Here is a 27163-nt window from a genome sequence, read left to right as displayed (position 1 = left end):
ATTAGTTATGTTGTGGGAGTTATTTATAAAACGTCTTTTTGTAAAGTATATACAATAAATAAATTTTTTGAACTGAAAAATAATTACTAAAGTAATTGATTAATTTCAATTAAATATTGCTTTCAGTTCAAAATATTTAAATGAAAATAAATAAAGACGAATTTTAAAATAAATAAAAATATTGCTAATTTTAATGGTTATATTTGTTTCCTTATGTTGGCACTTTTACGATTTCAAATTTTAATTAAAATATTTGTTGTGATTGTTGAACTTTATTATTAAAATGATTATTTTACGCATAAATATTGTTTTGTACATATTATAATTGTAAATATATTTGTTTTATTTCTTTATTTTTAATAATTAACAATTATGGAAGTAAAATATCTGCGAATACGTGATGAGTTAAATGAATTAGGTTATTATCAAAATTTTAATAAAGATTCTCTTCCACTTGTAGAGAGACTGTATGGAGATTTAAAAACAACGACAGAAAGCTTACAGAAATATATGAAAATAGCACAGGATGCTATTGAGGTAAAAAAATCAGATCTGCCTTGATTTTGACAATACATTTCATTGTTGGTTGAAAATGTCATAACATTTGAGCTTTTTGTGATAGGAAAGGGATAATTTACAATTGGGAGCAGAACCATATAAATGTGATAATGCAAAACTTATAAAAGAGTGCAACGACTTACATCTTGCATTCATACAGTTCAAAGAGCAACATGAAAAATCCCAAAAAGGTAGGTTTAAATAATGTACATAATACTTGTTTTACCTATATCTTATTTTAGATTTAAAAAGGCAAATAAATAAATTAGAAGAAGAACTTGAGGAAGCAGAAACCGAAAAGCAACAACTGAAAAAAAGAATACAAGGTTTAGAGTTCGATATAGTTGAACAAGGAAATATAATAACTGGTATTAAAGAGAAGAAAAAAGTGGTGACTGTGGCAAAGTCTCAAGCAAGTTCAAGAAGTCAGGATAAAGAATTCAGTAAAGCCATGTCTGTGTCAGACACTAAAATCAAAAACCTTACAAAGGAAATCAAAGATTTAAAAGATTCTAAATTAAATTTGTTGGACAGATTACAATTTTGTGAAAATCAGGTTTGTTTAGTCTTATTTTTAATATTGGTTGCTTAATTTTAATTTTTAGATAAATGCTAGAGATAAGGAGATAGAAAGGTTAACAGGGCTTGTTCAAGGAGGTAGGCCCTTAAAGGCTTTAAACAAAGACTGTTGTTACAAAAATGTAGATAATAAATGCCAAGCATTGCATGAACATATTCACAAGCTAAAAGAGGAGAACATTTTGTTACAAAACAACTTAAAAGGCATGATATATTTGATAATCTAGAGCTTTAATTAATCAGTTTATTACAGATGCTGTTAATAAACAACATGAAGCAATGAGAAGAGCTTTACACTTAGCTGAGAGAAACAAACAACTAGAAAAGGAACTTAAGGATATAGATCAAATAGCACTTGCTGTTGAAGCTGAATGCAATGATGTTGTTAAGAATAAAGCAGAAACTGTTTCGAGGTATAATGATTACTAATAGAAAAGGGTTTTATTTGTATTTTGGTATTTGCAAGGTTACAGGATAGAGTTAATGAATCTCTCATTGTAATACAAAATTTGGAAAGGGAAAACAGTAGATTGAAGCAAGACAAAGCAGAATTGAATTCAGATTTGGATTCATTAAGATTGGAGAAGAATCATTTGCAAAGAATTTTAGAAAAAGAAGTGGATGACAAGAAAACTTTAACTGACAAAGTGAACAACTTTACTATTATTGGTAAAAATTAGTTTTGTTTTCCAATCTGACAATTAAATATCGAAATTATAAAATTTAGGAATAATAATTATGTATATTCAAATATTTTTAGAGCATGATTTGAATATGGAAATCGACAGGTTAGTAAGACTATCGGCGGACCAGAAGAGGAAAAATGCAGAACTAGAATGTCTCATTTCATCTGAAAAATTAAAATCATATGAATTTGTACCTAGTGCTTATGTAAGTAAATTTTTTCATTTCCTTTTTTATTTCTTTATATAAATTCCTTACTGTCTCACACAGAAACAAACCATAAGTGAAACCATGGAAGATCGTCAATCAAGACATTCTGGAGACATAAAATCGTCATCCTCCAGATCTCCAATAAAAGGCCGAAGATCAGGTACTTTGGTAAAACCCACGTCAAAAATTACATCAAGATTCTCAGTAACAGAACCAGCCAAAATTTCAAGCAGAGCCTCCCAAACCTATCAACACAAGCCGTCATGCCGAATGTCTGAAGACAGCAACCTCCAAACTAACATGAAGGACATCAGTGAAACACATATCCAGGGAGATGGAACAGTTCAGGCACCTTGTGGATCGCAAAATTGTTTAAGACATATGAGGGAATTGCTGGACAAAGAAATTGATTATAGGCAAGCTCAAGCAACGCAACTGTTAGAAACTGTGAGGCAGGAAAAGGACTACTACATGAAAGAGTACCACAAACTTATGGATGAGATAAAGGATAGGCCATCGTCGGGAAGCAGGGTAAGTATAAAGGTTGTTGTTAATAAATTAAATAACATTTTACTGTATCCTAGTATGCTGATTTGATGAAACAAATCAAAGACCTTGAAATTCTTATTAAATCACTGAAAGATGAAAACAAGGCTCTTCACATTGAAAGGACCAGCTGGAGGGACAGCATGATGAGTACTAAAAGTCAAACCAATGACTGCCAAGATCTTTTGAATCAGGTAATAGTACCAATTATCAGTTTCTCGTTTCTTATTAGAATATATTTTAGCAAAGAATCAAAAGATTGGAACGGGAAATCGAAATTCTACGCGGGGATTTGAAAATTTTGGAGGAGGAAAGAGATAATTGTCGAAAAAAATATCAGGTAAAATAATTCAGTTTAAGTCACTTATTTTGATACAAATTTTCAATTTTGTTAACAGGATTTGCTATGTCGAACTGATAGTGAAAAAGAAAGGGTGAAGAAGGCCTTCCAAGAGATGGAAAACCACATAAAAATGTTGGAAGATGAAAGGCGCGATTTGGTTATAGCACAGGGAACGCAGAGATCTTCCATATCTCAATTGGAGGACAATCACAAGACATTAAAGGAAAAACTGCGTGCCTCGGAAGATGAACTACGAGTTACTAAGGCCAATTACAATCAGTTAAAGTATAAATTAATCTTCTCCAGAGTATAACTGAAAATTAACCATTTAAATATTTAAGGAATCTCCATGATCAAATGGAGAGGTCAGTGTGTGAATTACAAAATCAACTGAGCAGGGCAGAATCGGAAGCTGGAAGTTTGAAACAACAAATGAAGTCGACTGAAAGGATGACCAACCAAAGCCAGAACGAAGTGGCGACTTTGAATAGTGACATATCACTTTTAAAGAAGCAACTTACCAAAATTGACCAAGAGAAAGACGACCTTTTGGTAAACTAGTTTCTTTAAATTACGAAGCTCATTTTAAAATTGTTTTATTTCAGAACGCCCTGGACGAGAAAACTGAGAAAAATGCAGCACTAGAAGAACAGTTGAAGAGTAAAAATAAATCTATTACCAGTTTGGAGGAGGAAAAGAAAGCTCTGAGCAAGAAATTAAGGTAAAATGTTTTTTTTTTTTGAAATTATTTACACCTGTGTATAATTAGTAGTTTTTTGTAATGATTTTCGTAAAATACTAAATAAGTGGACGAAAGTTATTGTTCTGCAATTTAGGGTACATTTTTTGGGTATCATCATAGAAACTATATTACAAACAATAAATACAAATAATAAAACTAAATACATTTATTTAATCGTCACAACTTGAGCGATGGTGAAATTACTGTTCAAATAATTAGCTAAAATCACAGTGGGAGACACGCATATCGTCACGTTCCTATTCCTAACAGTCTTCTGCACCCTGGTGTGCCCCGGTGCACACTCACAGATGCCGTCCTTCTCGTTGCTACCGTCCGACCACAGTCCCTCCCTGCCGCGTCGCCGTTTCGGAACCATCCACGAGCCCTTCGGACACGGTCCTTGCGTGTAGAGCTTGTGGCATCCGTTTCCGTACCGCACCATGCCCTTGGTACTGTCGCACATCTCCTGGTTCGAGTCGGTGCGGCAGTCGCGTCGCTCGCACATGCAGACGCCGTGATAGGAGACGCCGTCCACGGACGGTCGTGTGTTGAAGTCGAACGTTACGATTTTGCCCGCGGCGCACGGACCTCTGGTGCCGATACGGAAGCACTGGTTATCAGCGGGGAAGTACAGGTGGCCCTTCTCGCAAGGTTGGCGGATGCAGGTGGTGGTGTTGAGGAGGATGTGATCCGCGGGACACGGACCTTGGGTGTAGGGACGGTAACATTTGTCGGATTGGTAACGGATGTAGCCTGGCTTGCAGTTGCACGAGCCGCGTCTCGTCTTCTGGTTCAGGTCGAAGATTTCGCCTGACGAACACGGTCCTATTGAACCTGAAAGTTATTACATAAGATTAATTTTGAAACTATTATAATTAATTATTTAAGAGAATACACGTATATTCATTAAGTTTTGTAATCTTAAAATGTAAACAAACAAAATAATGTTCCAATCGACCCACATAATTATTCAAATAACATTTAGAAATTCAATTGCGGTTACGAACTTGACTCAGTTGCCGTAAAATGAGTGCAAGTGCGTAAAATTGCGCAACCACATATTCCATAGAATGCCTATAATAAAATTCATCGATTGTGATACGACGATTACGATTATATAATCCGTGTATCAATGGAAAACATTCATTTCGCATATTAATTAATTGCTGCATTTGAATTTTAATGTTAATGTGCGTTTATAAGAGTTTCAAGGAAAAATTTGCACTTACAATTGTTAACGTGTTTATTTTTTTAAATTCTTATTGCATAATATCAAATTAACATGTGAAACATTCCACATCTAGTCATAATATTTGAAATGTCGTATTATTTTTGATTTCCACATTTCTTTTCTTTCTTACCAAGTTCGTAGCATTGTTCAGATTCCTCGTGGTAATGGGGCAGAAAACTGTGACACCCGCAACTCCGGTCGGGTAGGAACAGATGCCCTTGTTCAAGGCAAGGCCCCCGCGTGAAGTGCTGATAGCATTCCCCGTTGTCGAACCTGAACTCCCGGAGTTCACGCTGCTTGCCGCACTTGCACGCCGGCATTTTATCAGGGGACGGACTGTACAATAACTGTCCTTTGGCACACGGTCCCTTCGTCAGTTTTTTATAGCACTTGCCGTCCTGAGGCCAGTAGATTTCCGAAGGATTCGAGCAAGTCTTCAACTGCTTGCATACACCCCATTTTCTTTTGGAACTGGAAGAATTACTATTAATACAACAAAACTAAACGGTTGAAGTTAAGTACCTGTTGTTGTTGTAGTAGGTGTCGGGGGCGAAGTAGGAGCCCTTCTCGCAGGGTCCTATGGTGAATAATTCGTAGCACCGTCCGTCCCTGGCGGATTGGGCCGTTTTGGGTGGACAGCGACATTCCGCTGAAAATTCATTTCCCGATTTGTCCGAGGATGGACTCAGTTCCATGCCCTCGGGACACGGATAACCCGTCTGGAAACATAATTCAAATAAATACTGTAATGGCTTTGTTGTGAGAAATAAGTGTTATGAGCAATTGTATTCAATAAGTTTTACTTAATTAATGCATGATAAAAGTGGTTGGAGTTTCTGGGTTTTGTTGCATTGTTCCGGTTCTCATTATGAAATGGTATGGTTATTCTTCAGATTCACATAATATTATATAATATAATTCTTCGTTTACAATATGTGATAGTGCAAGTTACAAAATAATTTGTAATGTAAACATGTGCATTGTTTATGTTAGTACAGAATAAGAAATTTTAATTGTTAATTGTTTTTCACATATGGTAGTTGAAATTTTCTGTTTATTAAGTTTAGCAAAAATCATTGAAATTATCAGTATCAATATCTAAATAATAATTTCCTTAAAATATAATTATATTCTTAAAAATATTCAGACATATTAATATATTTTAAAAATTATATATATAATATAACTTTACTTTTTTTAATATTTCATTTATGTGATAACTGGCAATAATTTCAGAATTTTAATAACAAACATTTTTAAATGAATCAAATTTCACCCTATTAATAAGCTTTAAATTATATCATTTTAAAATAGGGTTAATAATATCTTTATATAATGTCTTTATATCTAGAAAATATAGTTAAATATTATTTATTTTTATATATTTTAAATTTCTATATATTAGTTATTGGGGAATTCAATTTCTAAAACTAAAAGCATATTTTGAAAATATGAGATGATTATTTTAATGAAAATTGAATTTAAACAATTTATTTTTCTTTTATATTCTAAACAAAATATGAAACAAAGAGTTGTAATTAAATTTAATGGAGTTATAAATAATATTAATTAAAAGAAAATTTATTATTTTATATTCTAAACAAAATATGAAACATAAAGGGTTGTAATTAAATTTAATGGAGTTGAATACTATTAATTAAATGAAGATTTATTGAAAATGTAATAAATTTAATAATATATAAATGTCCAATATTTTAGAATTTTAATTATTTTAATTATAACTGAATGTTTAATTAAGTACTGCAGAAATTTTTGAAAATATGAAACTTTCGCATAGAATTTAATAAATTTGAGTAATTTTTTATCATTCCATAAAAAAATATTAAAAAAATAGTAATTAAATTTAAAATGGACTTAAGATATTTTTAAATAAAATATTTATAAAAATTGTGGCAAAATTTTAAAAAATATATGTTCTAAAATAACAAGATTACAGTATTTTAATTATTGGTTAATTGTAGTCTTTTTGAAAATATGACTCTTCAAAAATAGAAATTAAACAATTTATAAAATTATATTTATTGTTCTAAACAAAATATGAAAAATTAAGAGTAGCAAATAAATTTAAAATGGAATTAAAAATTCTATCAATTGAAAGATTTATGGAAAAATTAAATGAATTGCCAATATTTCAGGATTTAATTATTATATAACTGAAAATAGGAAACTTTCAAATAGAATTTAAACCATTTATAAATATTTTATAAACATATAATTCTAAACAAAATATTTTTAGCGATGTATTTTAGTTATTGGAAATGTTTTATTTTTTGAACAATGTTGTGTTGATATGACATGATAAAATCATGTTACCTTACTGGATAAATTGATGAAATAACTGTGTTTCAAAATATCTTTAAATCTAAATATGCCTACTAATTAAGATCTTTAAATGTTAAGAAATGAAAATGTTGTTTTTAATTATTATAATGTCAAAATTACTTTTTCAAATTAAAATAATTAATAAGTATAATAAAAATAATCATATTTTTAAATAATTTACTAACATGAAAATATCAGTAATATTGTGAAATGCAATAATACCTGTAAATTAAATAAAATGCTGCCCACTGTAGCAATATAAAACATAGTTATTAGTAATAAAACTACAAAACGAAAGTAAAAAATAGTTTACGCAACATAATTAATTTGGCGATAAAAGATGGACATAAAACTATAACGTTTATGTTTTTTAGTAGTTGTAATAAAACCTGATGTTACACACTTAATTGTACAATTTTGTGGACTATAAATTAAAGAACACATATTTATTCGCCAACTGGTTAGTAAACAGGATCTTCTACGAAAAAAAAAACAAACGAATTTGCACATTGATACAGATATTTCATTGCAAAATCCTTTCGTGAGTTACAATCGCATCGTGATAAATCTCATTCACGCTCCGCGGTCTTTTTGTCATAATTTCTTCAAACTGCCGATTTTGTCTGATTGCAGCCGCATTTACGTAACGACCCCCTTTACATAACTCCTCTCATTGTGTGGGATCGGACGCATATTGTTTCAGATATACGTTCATTGTTTGTCATCCTTATTTTTTACGTCGGAATTATTAAATTAGAACAATCGCAATTGCGAAACGTGATTTCGACTCACCTGAAATATTTTGTAACACTTTCCGTCCGGCGGCCAGTACAACAGTTGCCAGCCCATCGGCTGTTTGGCGCAGGGATTGAGCTTGGGGTTGGCCCACGGGGGCGCCATCACCGCCCCCTCCGTCGACCATCGCATCAGCAGGAAGAGCATTTGTAGTGCAGTGAAGAATATCTGCAACGGAGCAAATTATCCGTTAATTAGGTTCATTGAAACGCTCCAGTTAAATCAAATCAATTTTTATTTAACTTGGGTATTAGGTAATGCGGTAAATTGTTACAACAATAAGTTCATTAGGGTCCCGACGTCACTTTCTCCGGTTATGACGGAATGTCGGAAAAATTTAACATTTTAAACGGACAATTAGTTATTCGTGTTTGTGTTCTGGCGCGTATAATTCCATGCGGATTAAAGGTGTTAATGGGCGGACCTTGTGATTATTGCGATGCACATTGGAATTATTTGCGTTCCGTGTACTTGTGCTGGATGATTTATGATTTGTTGGATTTGTATTTCGCCATTACGTTAACGAGGCGAGAAAGAGTTATGAAAGCAACAATTCCTTGATCTGTATCTACTTGCATATGGATTAATCGATGGATGTGGATTTCTTTGAATTTATGAAAAATCAATTGAGAAAGACTTATGCATATTGATTCGAAATTGGTCATAGTCGATTCTTATTCATTTATTGTAATGTGTATGTGTAAAGATTCATAATGATTATTTTAAGCAGATGCTAATAATTTCTTAGTCTATGCTTTAATTAATTTTTAACATATTTTTGTATTATAATATTTGTTTTTGTATTACTTTAATTATGAGTTTCTTCTTTAATATTATATAAATTATTGATTATAAACAGAAGATTATTTATTTTTTTGTAATTTTATAATAGAAACTTTAATTTTCAAATAAGATTACTTCCGTCAATTTAAATTTATGTACATTTTCTCTTCCTCCAGACATATTTTTAAATCTTCTAATATTAATTCACCAAATATATATATAAAAAATAATTTTTATATTATATAAAATTCGTTTAGTTAGTTAATTTAATAATTACATCTATTAACATATTTAATTAAAATTAGTAGATTTTCTTCTCTTATCTATATAATTATTGAATATTTTTTCATTTTCGCTACGTTATTTATATTATTTAGTACGAATGATCATTTTTTAATAAATACTTGAGTAGTTAATTACAAGAAAAATTTAAATTAAAACTAATTTTTTTCTAATTTAAAATTATATTTAGTTATTTTAACTTTGAAAATATAATTGTAATTTAAATTTATTTCTTTATATTATCTGCTTCCTCAAACATACATATATGTATACAATTAAGACATAAAATGTTTACAAATTTCTTTGTATTTTTCGTGCTATTTTGACATTTTTTCAATTGTAGAATAGTAAAATTTGTGTTTATGAATAAAGGTCAAGTTTTTTGGTCTGGAACCAATTTTTTAGACATGAAAATTGAAGAATCACACTAACAAATTTTGTTTAGCAAATCAACTAACATACAGGATTAAGGACCTCCTATAATGGGTATATACTAAGTTTCATAAAATAGTTATGATTTTATTATTTCCATAGGATTATGAATATGCACATTTTTTATGAAATTTGATATACACCCAGTTTCAGTTTTCTTTTATGTAAATTTTAAAAATAATATCATCTTACTAATTAATTTTGAAAATTACTTAATTTTTAAGTTAAAATTCACACATGTAAAATTTTTATAAAATTAATAATAATTGATAATCAAATTATTTGCTTAAAACTAGCACAAATTATTTTTCCTAGGAAAACGTATCATAAATTTTAAATAAATAGTTCAACACTAGTTTTTTGATTAGACCTCCTTTTCTGGTTCTTCGCGTGTGTTATTAATAAAAATGAAATAATTTATATGCGAAAATGTCGTTACATCAAAACGTTACAAGACTTTTGGCCATTAATATTCAAACGTTAATAAATAAAGATGTGAAACTTTCATCTCATCGCACGAAATCCAAAGTTTTTCACAAATTCCACCAGAAACGCACCGCCACCGCATATGTTAATTAGAAAATTTTCGTTAATTTACAATCAAATAGGTTAAAGGTTAAAGATCAAACTTGAAACACATCAAAATTGGTAAATCGTTGCCACATTACAGTGTGAGTTAGTGTCAATTATCACCTGTGGTTACGATAAAAATTATACGTTAGTACCCAACTATTGTAATCAGTTGGTAGGTTTGTTTGTAATAAAAATGGATGATCTCCCGCTATTATTAAATAATAAGCACCGCTTTCTCCATCGGCGCTATCTGTGGGCTTTGTTTCCCAATCGTCTTACGTTCGGAATGGGAAAAATTTGCATTCTTTGGAATATGTCACATGCGTGAATCACAAAATTGATTATTAATTATTTCGTCAACTCTTACTTTTACCACGAAGTCAAAGAATTAAATAATGGCACAATTTTATACGCAACGATAATTGTTTTTATTTATCTCGTAGTCGATAATTACTTAATGTATGCATTTTATCCATAACGCTGATGCAATCGGGGTAAATGGAATTACGTAAAATATCTGAGATAAACCGCGCCCCTGTTCCGTTTATGTTTACGTAATTGACAGCAGCAGAGGCAATTGCAGGTATTATTAATTGTGGGAAAGACGCCTTGAACTTGCACAAAATTGCGCAGAAATATTCGTTCCATAAGCTGTAAGTCGTAAGTAAAGGAGATTTGAAAGGAAATGCATCTAATTAGTTTTAATATTTATCAATCTTAAGGTTCAATTATTATAAAATATGAATGAAAAGCGGCTGGTTCTGCCATAATCATATTGTAATGTAAAGATAAAAAAAATATTAAAATTATCAAATGATTAAGAAAAAATAGTTATTATTTTGTTTTACTAAAGATTGGGCTTACTCTAGTGTATTCACATATTTACCTAGTTTGAATGGAGTATAGGTTTTACTTTTCATATACACTGATTAAAATTGAAAAACGAGAATAGGCATTTGAATCGTTAATGTTCTTTGACATATTATATACAAGTCATTGAATTAATAAAATCATAACATTTAATTTCTCCAAATATTAATTTATCATTTGAAAAATTGTGTCCTGGGTCATCAACAATATACAATTCTATATGTAAATTATGTTTATATTTAATAGAACCGAACAAAACAAAAAAAAGAATAAATCTAAACCTGTATCAAAACTATCTTTTAATTTGGAAAATGGTAATTTGGAAAGTACCGTTAAAAACAAAATGTTTTGGGCCTATGCGTTGGTCGTCGTTGCATCGTCCGTAAACATTTAAATCCCGTTACCGAAAAAAAAGTAAAAGTCGCCTCCGTAAAGTTCAAGGCGGTCGAACAATGAAGAAGAATCACTGTCCATTTCTTCGGCAGTTTTTTTTGTACGAAGGTTGCACTGAACCGTTTCAAGGTTCCGAGAGAACCGTCACGAAATGTCAGTACCAATGAGCCACGGTCGCTTTTCCCTAATTTGAATGTGAACATCAACAATAATAATAAAAAGGTGAACGCTCATGTCGTCGTAAAAACATATTTGGTGGTGATAAACAGTAAAACGAAATGCAGTAGCTTCATTTATTTATATACATTTATAGCAAAATGTCCAAGTAATAGTTTAACAAATACGGAATAATAATTACTTGCAAAAATACAAATGAGTGGTATAATTAGAAACTTGAAAACATATGTATAAGAAATTTGGTAACAAATTAACATACAATTAGTGAAATTAATTTCATTTGTAAAAAATGAATTATTAAAAAATAACTAATTGTAAGAAGTATTACAAAGTGAAAATAAATAAATATACAAATAATTAAAATAAAATTATAAAAAGACGCACGTACCTTAGAAACTACATAAAAATAGTTCAATAAATTCAATCTATAATGAAATATAAAAAATTTGTAGGTCCGGAAAAGTGAGATAATAACTGTAAATTAGAAAAATAAAATAAAATAGAAAGAAAGTAACTTTAAATTACCACATTTTAATTAGATTTGTTACCATAACAAACTATATATGTATAAAAAACTTTTGAAATAAAAGTTATTCAATTTCAACAATTTACTTAATAATTTAGAAAAGTAAATATAATTAATAAAATAATAAAAAACAAAAAATATTAAAATATAATATAATTGAATAAATATTTAGGAAATGTTATCTGTACAATTTCAACAACTTATTTAAAAGATCAACTAAATAAACAAATTCTGTTCTTTGTAACCAAATAAATAAAATTTATTTCATTTAAACTGTATATGTTCGTATAAAAATTCATAATTTGCCAATTATGTTACATTTATTTATTTATTTATTTATTTATTTTTATTTTATTTTTCTTAAATTACACAATTCTTTGACATTTTTATATTAAAACCGGAAAAGATAAATATAAAGTAATTTTATACTATTTTATTGCAACACAAAATTTAATTTATTTTATTTATTTACATGCATTCATCATTTTTATTTGTTAATATCATAAATGTTGTGTAATATTAGTGACACACACTTTCTCATGACTTATCAATCTTTATATCAAAATGTCATAAAATTTGCTGAAATCGATAAGTGCATTGATACTTTCTTCATTGTGTTTCAGTTTCTCTGTTGAGAGTCGTAAATGTAAATAGGATTTCAGGAATTAAGACACAATAATGTCGATTCTAATCTGTTTCGTTCCGAATACGTTTGTCTGTCACGAATTTTTACCAGTTTGGAGAAATCCAGTTTTTAATTCTTTCCTGTTAATTTACTCTTGTGCTAATTGAATTTATAACAAGTTGTTGCCAAAAATAACTACTTTAATTCAACTTCAGTTGATTTAGTGTTTCTTATGTGACAAATATAGTTTTACTTTTTCATAAAAACACATTAAAATAAATTAAAGGTCAAAATTGTTGTTCATATTCTAGTCACAATAAATAAATATTTCAAATACTTATGATTTTTTTATCTTCGAATTATTAAAGTATATAATAAAAGTAAAATTATGAGATGTGAAATTTGGTGCTATTAAAATAAATACAGGTTAAAAATGAAAAAGATTTAATGCTTTACGTGAGAAAGAACCTAACTGATTTTTTCCATTTAGAGAAATCCGTGATGAGTCTAAATTATAGCATCACATGATGTAACGTGTTTTTTTTGTATATTTTCGCAACATATTGTATTATAATAGATTAACCGTATTTAATTCTAATGGAATTTTGAGCAAGTTAGATAATCTAAACACATGTTGTTTGACATTAATTAAAAGAGAAATTCGCACCGAAAAAAGTATTAAATAATACAATGGAAACACAAAAGTGGATTAGCTGAATAATCTTTTACTATAAAATCTTCATCGATTTTCAGTCACTTGGATTTCTATTGGTTAAGTATGTTGCTTCTTCAATTTTTTTGATTATTAAATACTGAAAAGAGTAATTTACAATTTTGAATAACTGGGATCTTCTACTTCTTCATGACAAAATGAGACAACATGTCACATTAAACTCAAAGGAAGCTTCAAGATGTTAAATTGGGAATTTTACTTTATCTATCCTATAGTTCAGATGTTTTTTCATTACTTAACCATTATTTATTTTTGTCTTTGTCCAATTTATAACGTAATAAATGGATTAAAAATGAAAAGGAGAACAAAAGTAAGTCTTTTCTTCAGTTCCAAGGAGTTATAATTTACATATAATATATTTTAATTTATGTTACCTAATATTTTAGATTCATCATCCACTGATGTTGTACATCATCCAACAAACACGCGACGAATTCCTTTGTGGTTGCGCAATTAAATCATGTTAAGGCCCTATTTGGAGGCCAGATTTTTATACGGTCATACCAGTTCCCAACGAAAGTAAAACTGTAAATCTGTGTCGCAACAATCGAATCTTATGAGATAATAAACCGTAAGCGGTTCGTAACACCGTATGCGTTCATATAGACAAATTACTTGGTGGCGTAACCGGAAATTTTTAATCCTATCACGGGTAAAAGATTAAGATTTACTCGATTCGTCTTGTTGAAGCTCCTGAAGTACCGTTTTTAATTACAAACAAATCGTGATCGAACAGTTTACAAGGATGTTGGTGTGGCTGATTTGTTTCCCGTTTCCTATCAATTGATTGGATTGCGGTGAAATATCAAGGACGTGGTTGTGCTTAACTCCGTTGCAAAGGCCACAGAAATTGGAGTGTTGTTAAAAATCACAAAAGATATACGATAATAATGGAGTAACTCGGTAATTAAAATTGTGACACATTTAAAAGACGCCAATCCCATTCTCCTTTCAAGTCAAGATCACGAATAATTTATTTGTCGTAAATATTATACTTGCAGTTATAAACATATGCAAATATTAATTCTGTAGGAAGTATCTGTACAATATTTATGTGACAAATTAACATAGCAATTAAATAGATATTATGTAATTGGCAGAGTTAAAATAAATATAGAAACTGCATGTTTGTACGGAACTGGGCTAGTTTACAATTTGTATATTAATGGAAAATAAACATTTTCCATGTTTTTATGAAAAAATTAAATATTGTGTGTATTTTATTTTAATAATTTATGTTATTACATATTTAAATTTAAAATTAACCCAAATATTTTTTATAAATATATAAAAATATAAACATTGTTGTTTAGATATTTATTATATAAATATTCGCTTAATTTTCTGGTTTTATTAATAAAGTTAATTATTGTGTCCTATTTTTGGCATAATATAATGATAATAGTAAAATAATTTAATTACCTTAATGTAATTAAAATAAAATTATCAACATTAATGATATATTTCATTAGTTTTTGTAAATATTTCTTTCATAATATTTTATACTTCTATTAAATTTTAATAAATTTAATATTTAAAATAAAGCCAATATAAATATAAAAATTTAATTTAATTAAAAATTAATTAACATTAAACAAAATTAAACCATAACATTAAAATGATTTTATTAATTTTTATTTTTGAGTTATTTTAAATGTAAATGCTTCTAATTAAAATAATTTATTTCTTTTATTTTTTTAAGATGTATCTATTTACTATACCATAAAATTTTATTAAATACTTTCAAATTATTTCTATTTAACTTTATTTTATTTAAAAAAAAATTGAGATCTTTTTTAGATTGAATTTTGTAATAAATGATTATATCTTATATTTTATTATTTGAAATTTTTGTGTTATAATCTTGGTTAAAGTAAATATTAATGATGATATTTGCTGCACTTCTTATGTTTTAAATTTTAAATTTAAACATTCATCATTAAAATAATATTTTCTGCTATATTTCTTTTCTGCTTTTTATATATATGTAATTATTTTTATAGCACCTTCACATGTGTTTAAATATATTTTATATTTTAATAAAAGAAGATAAAATAATTATCTTAGTACACACAGTTAAAAATGGCGAAGGGAATTATAATTTTTTACTTCATATTTTCAGATATTATTAATATTTAAAAAAATCATTAAAAAAATTTTAGATGTTTTATAGATTTAATCTGGTTAAAAATAATTTAGTTGTCAGTTAAAAAATATCGAATTTTGTAATTCTTTGTTATTATCAAAACATAAATTTTAATTTAGTTAAATTCAAGAAATAATACAAAAATCAATATTTAATGTTGTTATAAAACAAATTTTATTATTTACTATTTTAGTTTATAAATTTAATTTGTGTAATAAGTGTTATAAATAAGATAAATTATACATATTTACTTTTTATGACTTCGTTTCATTTCATAATATTATTTTTTAAGTTAAGTTTTGAAAATAATGTATAAATTAATTATAAATAAAATCCTTAAATAAAATCACAATAAATGTAATAATTTTATTTTTTATTATGGTATATATTAAAGTGGAATTTTAACTTTATCTTATTATTTTAAAATTATTTTTTTATTTAGCTTTATCTTATTATTCTAAAATTATTTATTTATTATTTTTTAATTTTAAATTATTTTAAAATAATTTATTTTAATAAACACACAGTTGAAACACAGTGAAGAGACTTATAATTATTTTACTTTATATTTTTAATATATTTTTATTAAGATTTTAAAATATCATTTAAAAAATTTTAAATGTTTCCTAAATTTAGTTTTGTTATAAAAATAATTTTATTAGTTGTCTCATATATACATACTCAGTTAAAAAATTTTTTAGTATTTTCGAAACATTTATTTTTTAATTTAGTAAAATTTAAGAAATAATGCAAAAAGCTTTCGAAGATTTAATGTTATAAAAACAATTATATTATTTATTATTTAAGTTCTAAATAAAAAATAATTTTATATATTATTACACATTAAACAGGAACTTTTTCTTATTATTTTATTTAATTAAATTTTTAAAATCAATGTTAATTAAAATAATTGCAATTTTTATGTTTTAAAATTAATTGTTTAATATATTTTGGAAACATTTTTATTTAGTAGACTTAAAACAGTTATTGTAGTATTTTTTTAAATTATTTCGGTAAAACGGTTTATATTGTTATGTTTTTGAAGACACATCGAAAATTAACTATTATTATAATCTGTCGTAAAATTAATACTATAATAATCTGTTGTTAATTAAATATTAAAATTGTTTTAAAATTTGCATTATATGTTCAAGATTTCACTTATTTTGATAAAGAATTATTGCTTTATTACACTATTTAATTATAAGAATTCATTTACATAAAGAACAGATAAAACTAGACCTATGACATTGCCCTGAGGTATACCATGCATATTTTTAGGCTTCGCGCTTTCACAATTTTTTTAATAAAATTATCTTATTAGAACGTAAAAATATTTTTTTTATTTGTTTTTTGAAAAATAATTGATTATTAATGTAATGTTTATAATAATTTTTTTACCTGAATTCGCAAAATCCTCCCCATGGTCGCGCACAGCAAACTTCACCGTCTCCACCTTAAAAGCCGTACTTCACAGTCACATGTGCTCGTACTATATGGCACTGTCCGGTCCGTTCTCACCAGACCATTTTCAGGTTCGTCTCCTCTTCTCGGGTCGCACGCTCACAGCAAAGGAAAAAAAAAGGAAAACAAACAAACGAGACGATCGGACGCGCAAAACAGAACGAACGACGACGTAGACGACGACGGCGACGACCGCACGAGACCCTTTTTACATAATTCGTCCGGCGACAGGACCGGTATTCGCACGGGGCGCCACTTTTCTTATTTCAAGCCGCGACGTTCGCAGCACGCCCTGGCTGTCCTGCGTTTGCGATCGGTCGGCGGTACCCGCGGACCCGACATGGTCGGTACGTTGTCGGTACCCCGCCACCTCGGGGACGCGAGGGTGGTGCCGATTCGGTCGGCGGCCGAGACACGCGGGAAGGGCAAGGTTTTTGCTCTTGCATAACTGCAGCAGCGGCACGCATCCGCCGCGTCCGTTCGGTTTGGAATGTTACGCGCGACGAATTGATTGATCGTACCATCGGTTTATTGGTTGTGATCTGCGACAATGTCTGTTGTTGAATTTGGCAACAAATATTGAAGTTCAGTGACCGCCAGTCTGTTTAAATGGGTATCAAAAGGAGTAATTTACATTAAACGTTTCAAAATAACTTAATCTACCAAATAGTACCTCAATTTTTGGATGTTTATAACACGAGAAAAATTTTTTGGTGGAGAATCAGTAATGGTTCTCATAAAGAACTGGTTCTCATTGCTAGTGGAGACTTAACGGCTGATAGGAATATAAGGGAAATCTTAGTACCTCATGTTGTACCCTTTGCTCCATTTATTGGTGAAGAGTTTATTTTTGTGCATGACAATGCTCAACCTCACACTGCGAGAAGTGTCAGAGACTACCTGACGAAGTAAATATTCCACTGATGAACTGGCCAGTCAGAAGTCCGGACTTAAATACGATTGAACATTTTAACCATATGGGAAGACAAATAAGAGCACTTCAACCATCACTAAACACTTTAAACCAATTAAAGGAAAATAACATAGAAATTTGGGAGGGCAGTGATCAGAATGTCATAATAACATTAATTTTAAATATGAGGCGATTTTGTCGAAAGGTCATTAATACACGTGGTGGAAATACTTCATATAAGTGTAAATAAACTTAACTTGAAAAATGTTAAAATTTTGTTATATTTAATTAATTCTATAATAGTATTGTATTTTTTTTTCAGTAAACATTCATAGAATATATCATTAAAAAATAATATAAAAAAGTAGCATATTTGTTTCATTTTTATTAATTTTTAAAAGTATTCCATAATTTTGCGGCGCAGTGAATCTTTGTAGTGGATGAGTTAGAATCAATTTAGCATTTTCAAGCTTCCTTTAGGTCTCTAATGTGATATGTTATCTTGTGTTATAATGAATAATCAATATTTATTAATGAAACTCGCCTTTAAATATAGACTATAAACTATAAACAGTTGCAATTATCGTTTGGCCTTTTGGTAGGTGGCCAATATGTAAAATTCCACATTGTCCACTCTTAGGTTGACATTTTGAAATATAGTTTCAACTTCAACCCATCGTCCAGACTGGTAAGAATTATTGCAATCAACTCGATGTGTGTTGTATGCAAAGAGACAATTGGCAATTGTCAAAAACCTAATGTTGTTATCCTCCCTTAAGTCATGTGGAACCATTTGTCCGACTTTTTCTTTTTCTAATAGATGAATCATTGCAGTTTAATAACTGCTTATTTTCATAAATGTTACACAAAGATTTTGCACAAGATATTTCTTAATTTATTCGTCGACGCAGGGTTCAGGATGACCTTGACGTTGGTCATCTTTAACTCTTTCGTTACCACTCTTAAACTAACGAAATCGTAACTGTGTGACTTCATCACTTCCAACATCTTCTTCAAACGCATTGTGAATTCTTAAATACACCATTTTTAATTTAAAAAAAAGTTTTATCATATATACAAAGAGGAAAAAATAAGTAGTATATTTAGAAGCCACACAAAAAGGTTTCAAATAAAATGTAAATAATTTGAAAATATAAATTAATAAATGATTATATGTTAAAACAATATTATTTTTTACATTTTTAAACTAAAATATGTTTTATTGGTTTCCACATTAAAAGTAAAAATAAATGAACTATTAATTTTGAAATAAGAAATTTGATAGTGTGTTTTTATTAAACTGTGCATATAAGATAATGGATACCTTTATAAATAAATTAACTATTTTATTTATTATATGAAGTGAAATTTCCTGGAACATAAAATTTATCACATAAATATCAAATAAAATTTATATAAATACTTTGTTTATAAGCCATTTTAATTGTATTTAAATATTGATGTATTTATTATAATTATCTTATGTTTTAAATTAGATATAATTATTATTTGAATAAAAGGATTTAATATATTTTTGAAAAAATACTAAACATATTCATTTTTAAAATTTAAAATATCAAAATAATTTAAATCTAAAATAGTTCTTTTAACAGTAACTGTTCAGTAATTGCTATTTAATATAGTTTATTTTTTCTTATTTAAATTGTAAATAGCAATTATTTTATTTTTTCTACTAACAATAAATAAAAAAGTAAATTTTAAAAGGAGAAATTTAATATTTTTAATCTGTAATGCATACCTAAATAATAAACTAACTTTTTATTAGATTAAAAAGGTAATTTTATATCTACGATATAATTGTCTTTAAAATTGAAGAATTGATGTTGATGTAGAATTAGTAATTTTATTGTCTCTTGTTACATTTTATCTACTGAAACAATATAGAGATGTTGTCCCTTTTGAAATTAAATTCACTTTTTATTTCAAATATTTATTAACTAATGAAAAATTTTTATTGATGGTCAAATTTTATTTTACATGATATGTAATACATATTTTAGTAATGCTTTTATAATTATTTTCACGAATTAAAATTTAAATTTTTTTTTTTATTTGAAATGTGTATATAAAAAACAATAAAAAGCTCCTTAACACAAAACAGGTTTAATAAGTTTAAAAATTCGAAATATGGAAAAAACAAATAAAATTACTGAATTTATTGACTGATTTATTCAACTCCCTTCTATAACTTTATTCTAATCTTCCGACACTTCCTATTCATTTTTTATTTAAAACTTCAAGCAGAGAACAAGTCAATATTTGTTAAATTCAACATTTACATTTTCATATAAATAGTCTTATTTGGTTATAGAAGAAATCTAAGTATTAAAATAAAAAAATTAATTCGTTAAAAAAATATACTTATAAAGAAAATATAAAAAGTTTATAAATAATGAATATTTCCTGAGGATATTTTACAGTAATTATATAAGTAATAAATCTTGATAGAATGTCATCACTGTTGCATATGCATTCTTAACCTTTTACTCATCCTACAAATATTAAATTGTTCAGTAATAAATCATTTATATAGTAAAACTAAAATTATATTCCAAAACAACAATTTCATTGAAAGAAAAAGTAAATATACATATTTGGACTTAATTTATATTTGAAAGTTAAATTATTCCATTTCATTTTAGGATTATCCCATTCTGACTTTTCATTTATATTAAGCATTTTCATTAGTGATATGTGGCTTTGAGAGAAATAATTTAGAAATTAGAAACGCTCACAAATTCTAAAATATCATATTTTTGGGTTTTATAATGTTCATTTGAAACGACCTCTATTATTATCTTTAATAGCTGAAACCAGATATTTAAATTTACAAAAGGAAAAGGTTCCAGACATTTTAGTGCCTCAGCTCTTTGGCGTCCAGCAGTAAAACATTAAACCCAAAGCACCCGACCGATCCCGAAAAACCACTCCAGCACCAAAACGGGTTGTACCGTTACCGGCGATCCATTGATGCACGCGATTGTATGCACATATTAAACCTAACGATTCACACGTCGCTGCAGAAGACGGCCACTTCTTCGGTTTGCGGCAAACGGCCTCGCCACGTTTTGACATTTGGCCGATCGCTTTCGATTTCGTGGACGCGGAGCGAGGAGAAAATTTTACGATGCTCGTTAACGCATCCTCCTGACCCCGCGAATTGTGTCAGGAATTCCGACTTACTCTTATGCAATGTTTTCTAAATGGCACAATTTACAGTCCGATTAAATAACCGATCATTATGATTGAATAACGAATTGGTTGGTCAAGTCTGTTAGAAACTTCATTTACAAATTTGAATCGTTTATAATAAATAATTTACCAAAGTGATTGACCAGTTTCTAGAAACATTATTTACAAACTTAAAATGTTAAAAAATAAAATAATAATTTACAACAAATTTTCATCTTTAAGTCATTACGTAATTCAAATCTTTCAGTATATATGATTGAAAAACGATTTGGTTAAATAAATCTTTCAGAAATTTCATTTACAAATTTTCGAAAAACTAATTTACCAATGTGGTTGACCAGTTTCTAGATACATATTTATATACAAATTTGAAATAATAAGAAATAAAATGATTTCTATAAATTTTCATCTTCACATCGTTACATAATTTAAATAATAACATTTAATTAAAATGTTGGTGTTATGCATCTGTAGAATGTTAAATTTTCACTAAATATTTAATTGAATAATTATTTTAAATTACACCTATGAGAATAATTATAATGCATATTTTTATAATCTGTATAATTAATTCATACAGTATTAATTTTTTTGTTTATTTTTTGTATTATAAGAGATTAAATGTTAAAATAAAATTTATAATTTAATAATTCTTTCACAGTTCATGACATTTTAAAGAAATATTTAATGAAAAAATTTTAATTATTTTCTATTTTTTCTTTATTTTTAATATTAATTTTAATTAAAAAATGTTTTGTATTATAACATTTAATTTTAATTTTTCTGTGACATTTTAATATTTTTACGACATTTTTATATTCTTTTTATATAATATTTTATTAATTTTAATCTTTATATTTTTTTTAATTAGGAATATTATTCACATTTTGCATTCATTTAATAAATATAACAAAGAGCAAAATAAAATTATTAGAATGTTTATTGATTTATTCAACTTCCTATAGTAACTTTATTCTACTCTTCCTTCAATTCCTACTTATTTTCCCTTTAATATTATGATTGAAAAACAAGATAATATTTTTAAAATTTAAATTTTACATATTCATATAAATCGTCATATTTGCTTATAGAGAAAATTAAAATACTACTTGAAATATAATATTACATAAATAACATACAATAAACTCATATAAATATTTACTCAAGACTTTATTATAACTGTTTGTAATAATAAATTTCATAATTACTATTAAACGTGTTCTTAACCTTTTACTCATACTACAAATATTAAAAAATCCTATTCATCATACATATATTATTTAGAACATACATTAATATTTTATTTATATAATAAAATTATATTGCCGAATTTGATTTGACAATATTAATATTTTTATTAGATATTATCCTTTAAATCATTTCTCATACATTATTTTTAATTTTTATTAATTATTACGTATTAAACAGTATAATTAATATAATTTATGAATTCTCAATATTTATACATACTTGTTGTTTCACTTCATAATTATTAATTAATATTTAAAATTCAATAAATTTATATTCACAATATAAAAAACAATTCAGTATGTTTAATGTCAACATTATTTACATTGTACTTATAATAATTATAAAATCTTTTTCGATCCCACTGTATAGTTTTATCAGTAATGTAACCAAAAATATTAATATTTTCATAACTAACAATTTTAAGCAAACTATCATGAACATTGAACAATTATCATTGAATTTAAAGAGAAAAGTCATCAAACCTTTATGTTAAAAGAAATATAATTAAAATTTAAACTGTTTTCAACTTTCATAAAAATTATACGATATATCAGTGTATGTATTTCTAAAAAAAAATAGATTAGAAGTAATATTTAAATAACATAATGTAATTTCAATATCTTGGAAGCTTTTCAATTGTGGATTGTGTGTATAGTTATAGATTTTTTACGACCTCACTATGTTTATTCTCATATGTATTTAAAAACAATAATTGCTTTTACTTATTTTTTAATTCTGATATTTACATATTTATGTTTATTTTAGCATCTCATTTTATCATTAATGATAGTAATATTTATAATTGTTTACTATTTAACACACAAATACTCAGTTGTAAAAATTTAGTGGATATTAGTTTCTTGGTTTGAACATTGTCTACATTATATAACGATATTTTTTTTAATTTTACGAGTTTTCATTTTACGACAATTTATGACGATTATTACGTACATTACAATTTATTACATATTTTGCTTTATTGCCTATCATGGAAACATCTTCAATTTTTACAGCACACATAAACTCTTTAAGCAACCCAATCGATTGCCCCACATCGTTCCAAATACTTCAGAGCAATTAATTACATTATAAAAAAGTCTTGTAGACCATTCCGCAACACCTATTCGACTGATTTATTCAACAAATGACGCCAATTAACAACCGGACAACACCACATAACCATTAAGAGTGCAATTAAGACCCATTCGTGAACGCATGATATCAAGGTTAAATTGCATCGTTTTTTGGGCTTTCCTATATCTCTCGCAACAAATCCAAGACGTGCAGTTTCTCATACGAATTTGTGTGAAATTTCCTAATAGCCGTTGCATATTATCGACTGCTATGCCAACAATGGTTTTTCTCAATGACGTCTTTCGTAAGCCGATTTAAATTGAGTCACCCAATAAAGTAGCACGTGCGAATCGATTTGGCAATTTAAACTGGTGTTACATGTCTTAAAACTCTTAATTCATTATGTAAATTAGTCTAATTAGTTGCTTTAATTGCAGTGTGTACGAAGAAGAAACCATCCATAAAGATGTGGAGGTCAGGAGTTCTCGCAACGAGTTGCTCGCCTTACAGTCCGAATTGGACAAGGAGAGGAAAATAAAGGAGGCACTCACCAGAGAGAATAGGTCAGCATTTGCTTGTTTACCACAATTTAACCGTACATTATTGCCTGATTATTTTTAGACGGTTGCAAGACGACTTGACCAGCGTCACAGTGGACTGTAAGGACGCGAGGAACGAATTGGAAATACTGCACCGACAAGTCGAAGATTTGAAACGGCAGTTGCAGATATACGTTGCCGAAATCAAGAGGACCGAAGACTTAATCTCGCAAAAGGTACAAAATCTGCCCTAATTAAATCGATTATTAATTAAAAAATTATTTTTGGTAGGAGGTGGAACGAAATGAAATCCTGGATCAATTCAAGAGTCTGTCGGAGGAGGCCACAGCTCTGGAGACCAACAATCACACCTTGGAAAATGAAGCAACTCAAAACAAAGTTCAATTGTCCGTGGCCTTGGACCACGCCTCAGACTTGGAGAGGAGGTTGGAGGACAAGAATTCTATAATCAGGAGCTACGAAAAACAAGTACATCACACACTTACAAAGACATTCTTTGCCTAATGTTTAGTGGTAGATTTCAGAGTTGACCACACAATTAGCTTCATATGAAATGCAATGCAAACAAAGAGACTGTGAGCAGAAGAACTTAAGCGAAGAGGCGAGGGAGATGAAGGACCTGTGCCTGAAGATGGATAAGGAAAAAGATAATTTACAAAGAGAAATGCTGAGACGAGATGATGAAATCCTCAAAGTAAGTGTCTATTTTAGGCTGATTCGAATTTACATTACTGTGTTTTTAGATCCAGCGAAGCTTGGAGTTGCTCAAAAACGAGAACAGGGAGTTGCAAGCCAGATTGAATAGAGATCGTGACAATTCTGATGATTTGGAAAAGCTATTGTCGGAAGCAAGACAAGATATAATCAACCAAAGGTTGGAGAATCAAGATTTGCAAAATGAAATTTCAAGGCTAAAGGCTGACATTGTTGATTTACAAGTTCGACTGTAAGTAACATTGTCAATTGACACTTTATTATTACGATTGTTAACGATGTTGTATGATGTAATTATAGCACAACAGCAACAGAACAATTGGACATTTATCAGGACAAGGCATTAGATTACAGCCAACAAAATAAACAATTAAGAAGGGAGATTGCTAACGAAAGGTTTTTTAGAGCCAGAGAGGATGACAGTAAAAGATATCCATCTCTTTGATTTTAATAATAAATTACAACTTTTTCGGTTTTTAAACTTCTTTTTTAATATTGTAAATATTTATTTTTATACAATATGTATTTATAAATTATTGAATTTACCATTTTAAAGGCATTCCAAATATTTTTCTATAGTTCTAATTATATTAATTGTATTTTTATTAAATTTTGTGTTTTATTTTTATTTTTAATAAAATGTGTGTTTTGTGCTGAAATTTAATTTTTACTGTTTGTATTGTTTACTTTTTACTTGGTTTTAACATTTCAGGACAATTACAAATAATTTTGTTATAATAACTATTATATATACATACAATATCATATAAAAGCTTGAATTAAATGATATTATTTGTTTTAATCTCCTTCCATTCCTCATTCAATTCCACATTTTACATACAACGAATATTAATTGCATTGATAATTCCTATTATTTTTAATATATAATTTATATTATATGTTCTGTGTTCATTTATTATACCCAATTTTAAATATTTAAATCTGTATTTAAAATTATTATACATGTTTTGATATTATATATGGTTTTAAATGATATAGTTCATTATTTCTATGCTCACTTTTCAACCTATGATTTCATGCAGTTGAACTAAGATGATTTAACATTCATAATTCGTAGTTTTCAAAATTAAATTCTATTTAAATAATTCTGAGAGGAATAATAAACATTTCTCTGTAAACGTTGTCCTATAAAATTCTTATAAATTAGCTCATCATAGGAATATTTTTTATGTTGGGTCATTAACTTTATTCTTAAAACATAACTTACATATTTCTTTGTTTTTTCATTATAAAATTGTGCCTTTTTATTAATTTCCTTGTCCATTTCTTCTTTTATTCTACCCTGTCTAAATAATATATCTATATAACATTGTTTAATTTATATTTTTTGGAATACCTTATAATATACCTTATAACAAAATGTTATTAAATGTAAATTTAATTAATTAATATCTTGTCCTTTCTTTAACTTAACACCATTTCTCAGAAACTTCACTATTTTTTAATTTTACACAGATGTTTTAATTTTCAATTCTAAGTGATTAGTGAATGTAATTTGGTGTATTATTAATTATATATTATTTCTATTTTCTAGACAACTTTTGTTGGAGCACATTGAATGATAAAAGTTTTACAATAATTTTAATTTATTTTTAGCAAATCAGAAACGTCGAGTTCAGTGGGCTCACCAAGTGACAGGTAAGTATAAAACAATATAATCTCCTCCGTATTAAATTTGGTCAATGTTAAATAGAGGAATCATATATAAAAGACTTTCGTCTCCTGAATCCGTGCCCGAAAGTACAGTATCTTTGAAGCTAAAACTGGGTAGAGCTGACGTAACACCCACTTGTTGCCCATTATGCGGATGTACCACCGTTAAAAACAAACAAAGCCGTAACGTCCAAAGTAATTCATATTCGGACAAATGTTCCTGCGATAAGAACCCGGAGAGACCGGACCAGAGACGCAAAGTCAAAAAATCAGCGAAACACATGGATAAATTTACGGGGACTGTAGAAAATCAACTAGAAGACATAAATGAAAGAGGTGATGTGTCCCCAGTTCGTTCTAAACTCGCCTTGAAAATATTAAAAGAACACACTCCTTCCAAGTTTACCTGCGACCGAGGCTGCATCAGGGACATCATAAAAAATGTCGAAAGTATTTGCAGCAAAAGCATGGTCAACGTCAAAGATAAATAGACGAGCTGGTTGATGTAAATTTTAATGTATAATAAACGTTTTAATTGTTTATGTCACACAGTAAAGTTATTGATTAAGTGCTTTGACAAAAGCTTCGACCTGATCGGAATTGATATTGTGCCCGGCACGTCATGCAATTTATAATCTATGGGAATTAAAAGTGCACGCGGCAATCAATGGGTTATAATGAAAGGATTGATGAGACAAAGTTATTTTAGGCTATGATAACACCTTTTGC

General features: G+C 28.0%; 2 protein-coding genes across 5 annotated transcripts; one reads left to right on the top strand and one right to left on the bottom strand.

Moving 5' to 3' along the window:
* The first annotated feature begins 264 nt into the window (after positions 1 to 264).
* LOC109597783 (centrosomal protein of 135 kDa) lies at positions 265 to 26974 on the top strand. Of its 4 annotated transcripts, none has more exons than XM_049969799.1 (21): positions 265 to 327; positions 461 to 537; positions 623 to 749; positions 801 to 1114; positions 1164 to 1341; positions 1391 to 1550; positions 1604 to 1806; positions 1898 to 2028; positions 2092 to 2562; positions 2616 to 2771; positions 2822 to 2917; positions 2976 to 3205; positions 3262 to 3472; positions 3526 to 3641; positions 23924 to 24049; positions 24108 to 24261; positions 24317 to 24514; positions 24564 to 24740; positions 24790 to 24992; positions 26378 to 26419; positions 26475 to 26974. In XM_049969799.1, the coding sequence occupies exons 2-21, from the start codon at positions 511 to 513 to the stop codon at positions 26923 to 26925; spliced, it is 3771 nt and encodes a 1256-aa protein (XP_049825756.1). In that variant the 5' UTR covers positions 265 to 327; positions 461 to 510; the 3' UTR covers positions 26926 to 26974. The 4 variants fall into 4 exon arrangements, with proteins under 4 accessions (XP_049825756.1, XP_049825754.1, XP_019869109.2 ...); XM_049969798.1 differs by lacking the exon at positions 265 to 327 and adding an exon at positions 368 to 404; XM_049969797.1 differs by lacking the exon at positions 265 to 327 and having other exon boundaries at positions 355 to 537.
* LOC109597784 (uncharacterized) lies at positions 3814 to 17349 on the bottom strand. The gene is made up of 5 exons (XM_020013551.2): positions 16973 to 17349; positions 8029 to 8199; positions 5416 to 5612; positions 5024 to 5364; positions 3814 to 4496 (listed from the first exon to the last, which is right to left on the bottom strand). Exons 1-5 carry the CDS (start codon positions 16994 to 16996, stop codon positions 3829 to 3831), a joined length of 1401 nt encoding a protein of 466 aa, XP_019869110.2. The 5' UTR covers positions 16997 to 17349; the 3' UTR covers positions 3814 to 3828.
* Positions 26975 to 27163: the final 189 nt, after the last annotated feature.

The sequence above is a fragment of the Aethina tumida genome, chromosome 7 (genome assembly GCF_024364675.1).
Source record: "Aethina tumida isolate Nest 87 chromosome 7, icAetTumi1.1, whole genome shotgun sequence".
Classification (NCBI taxonomy): domain Eukaryota; kingdom Metazoa; phylum Arthropoda; class Insecta; order Coleoptera; family Nitidulidae; genus Aethina; species Aethina tumida.
This window is presented reverse-complemented; position numbering and strand designations above follow the sequence as displayed.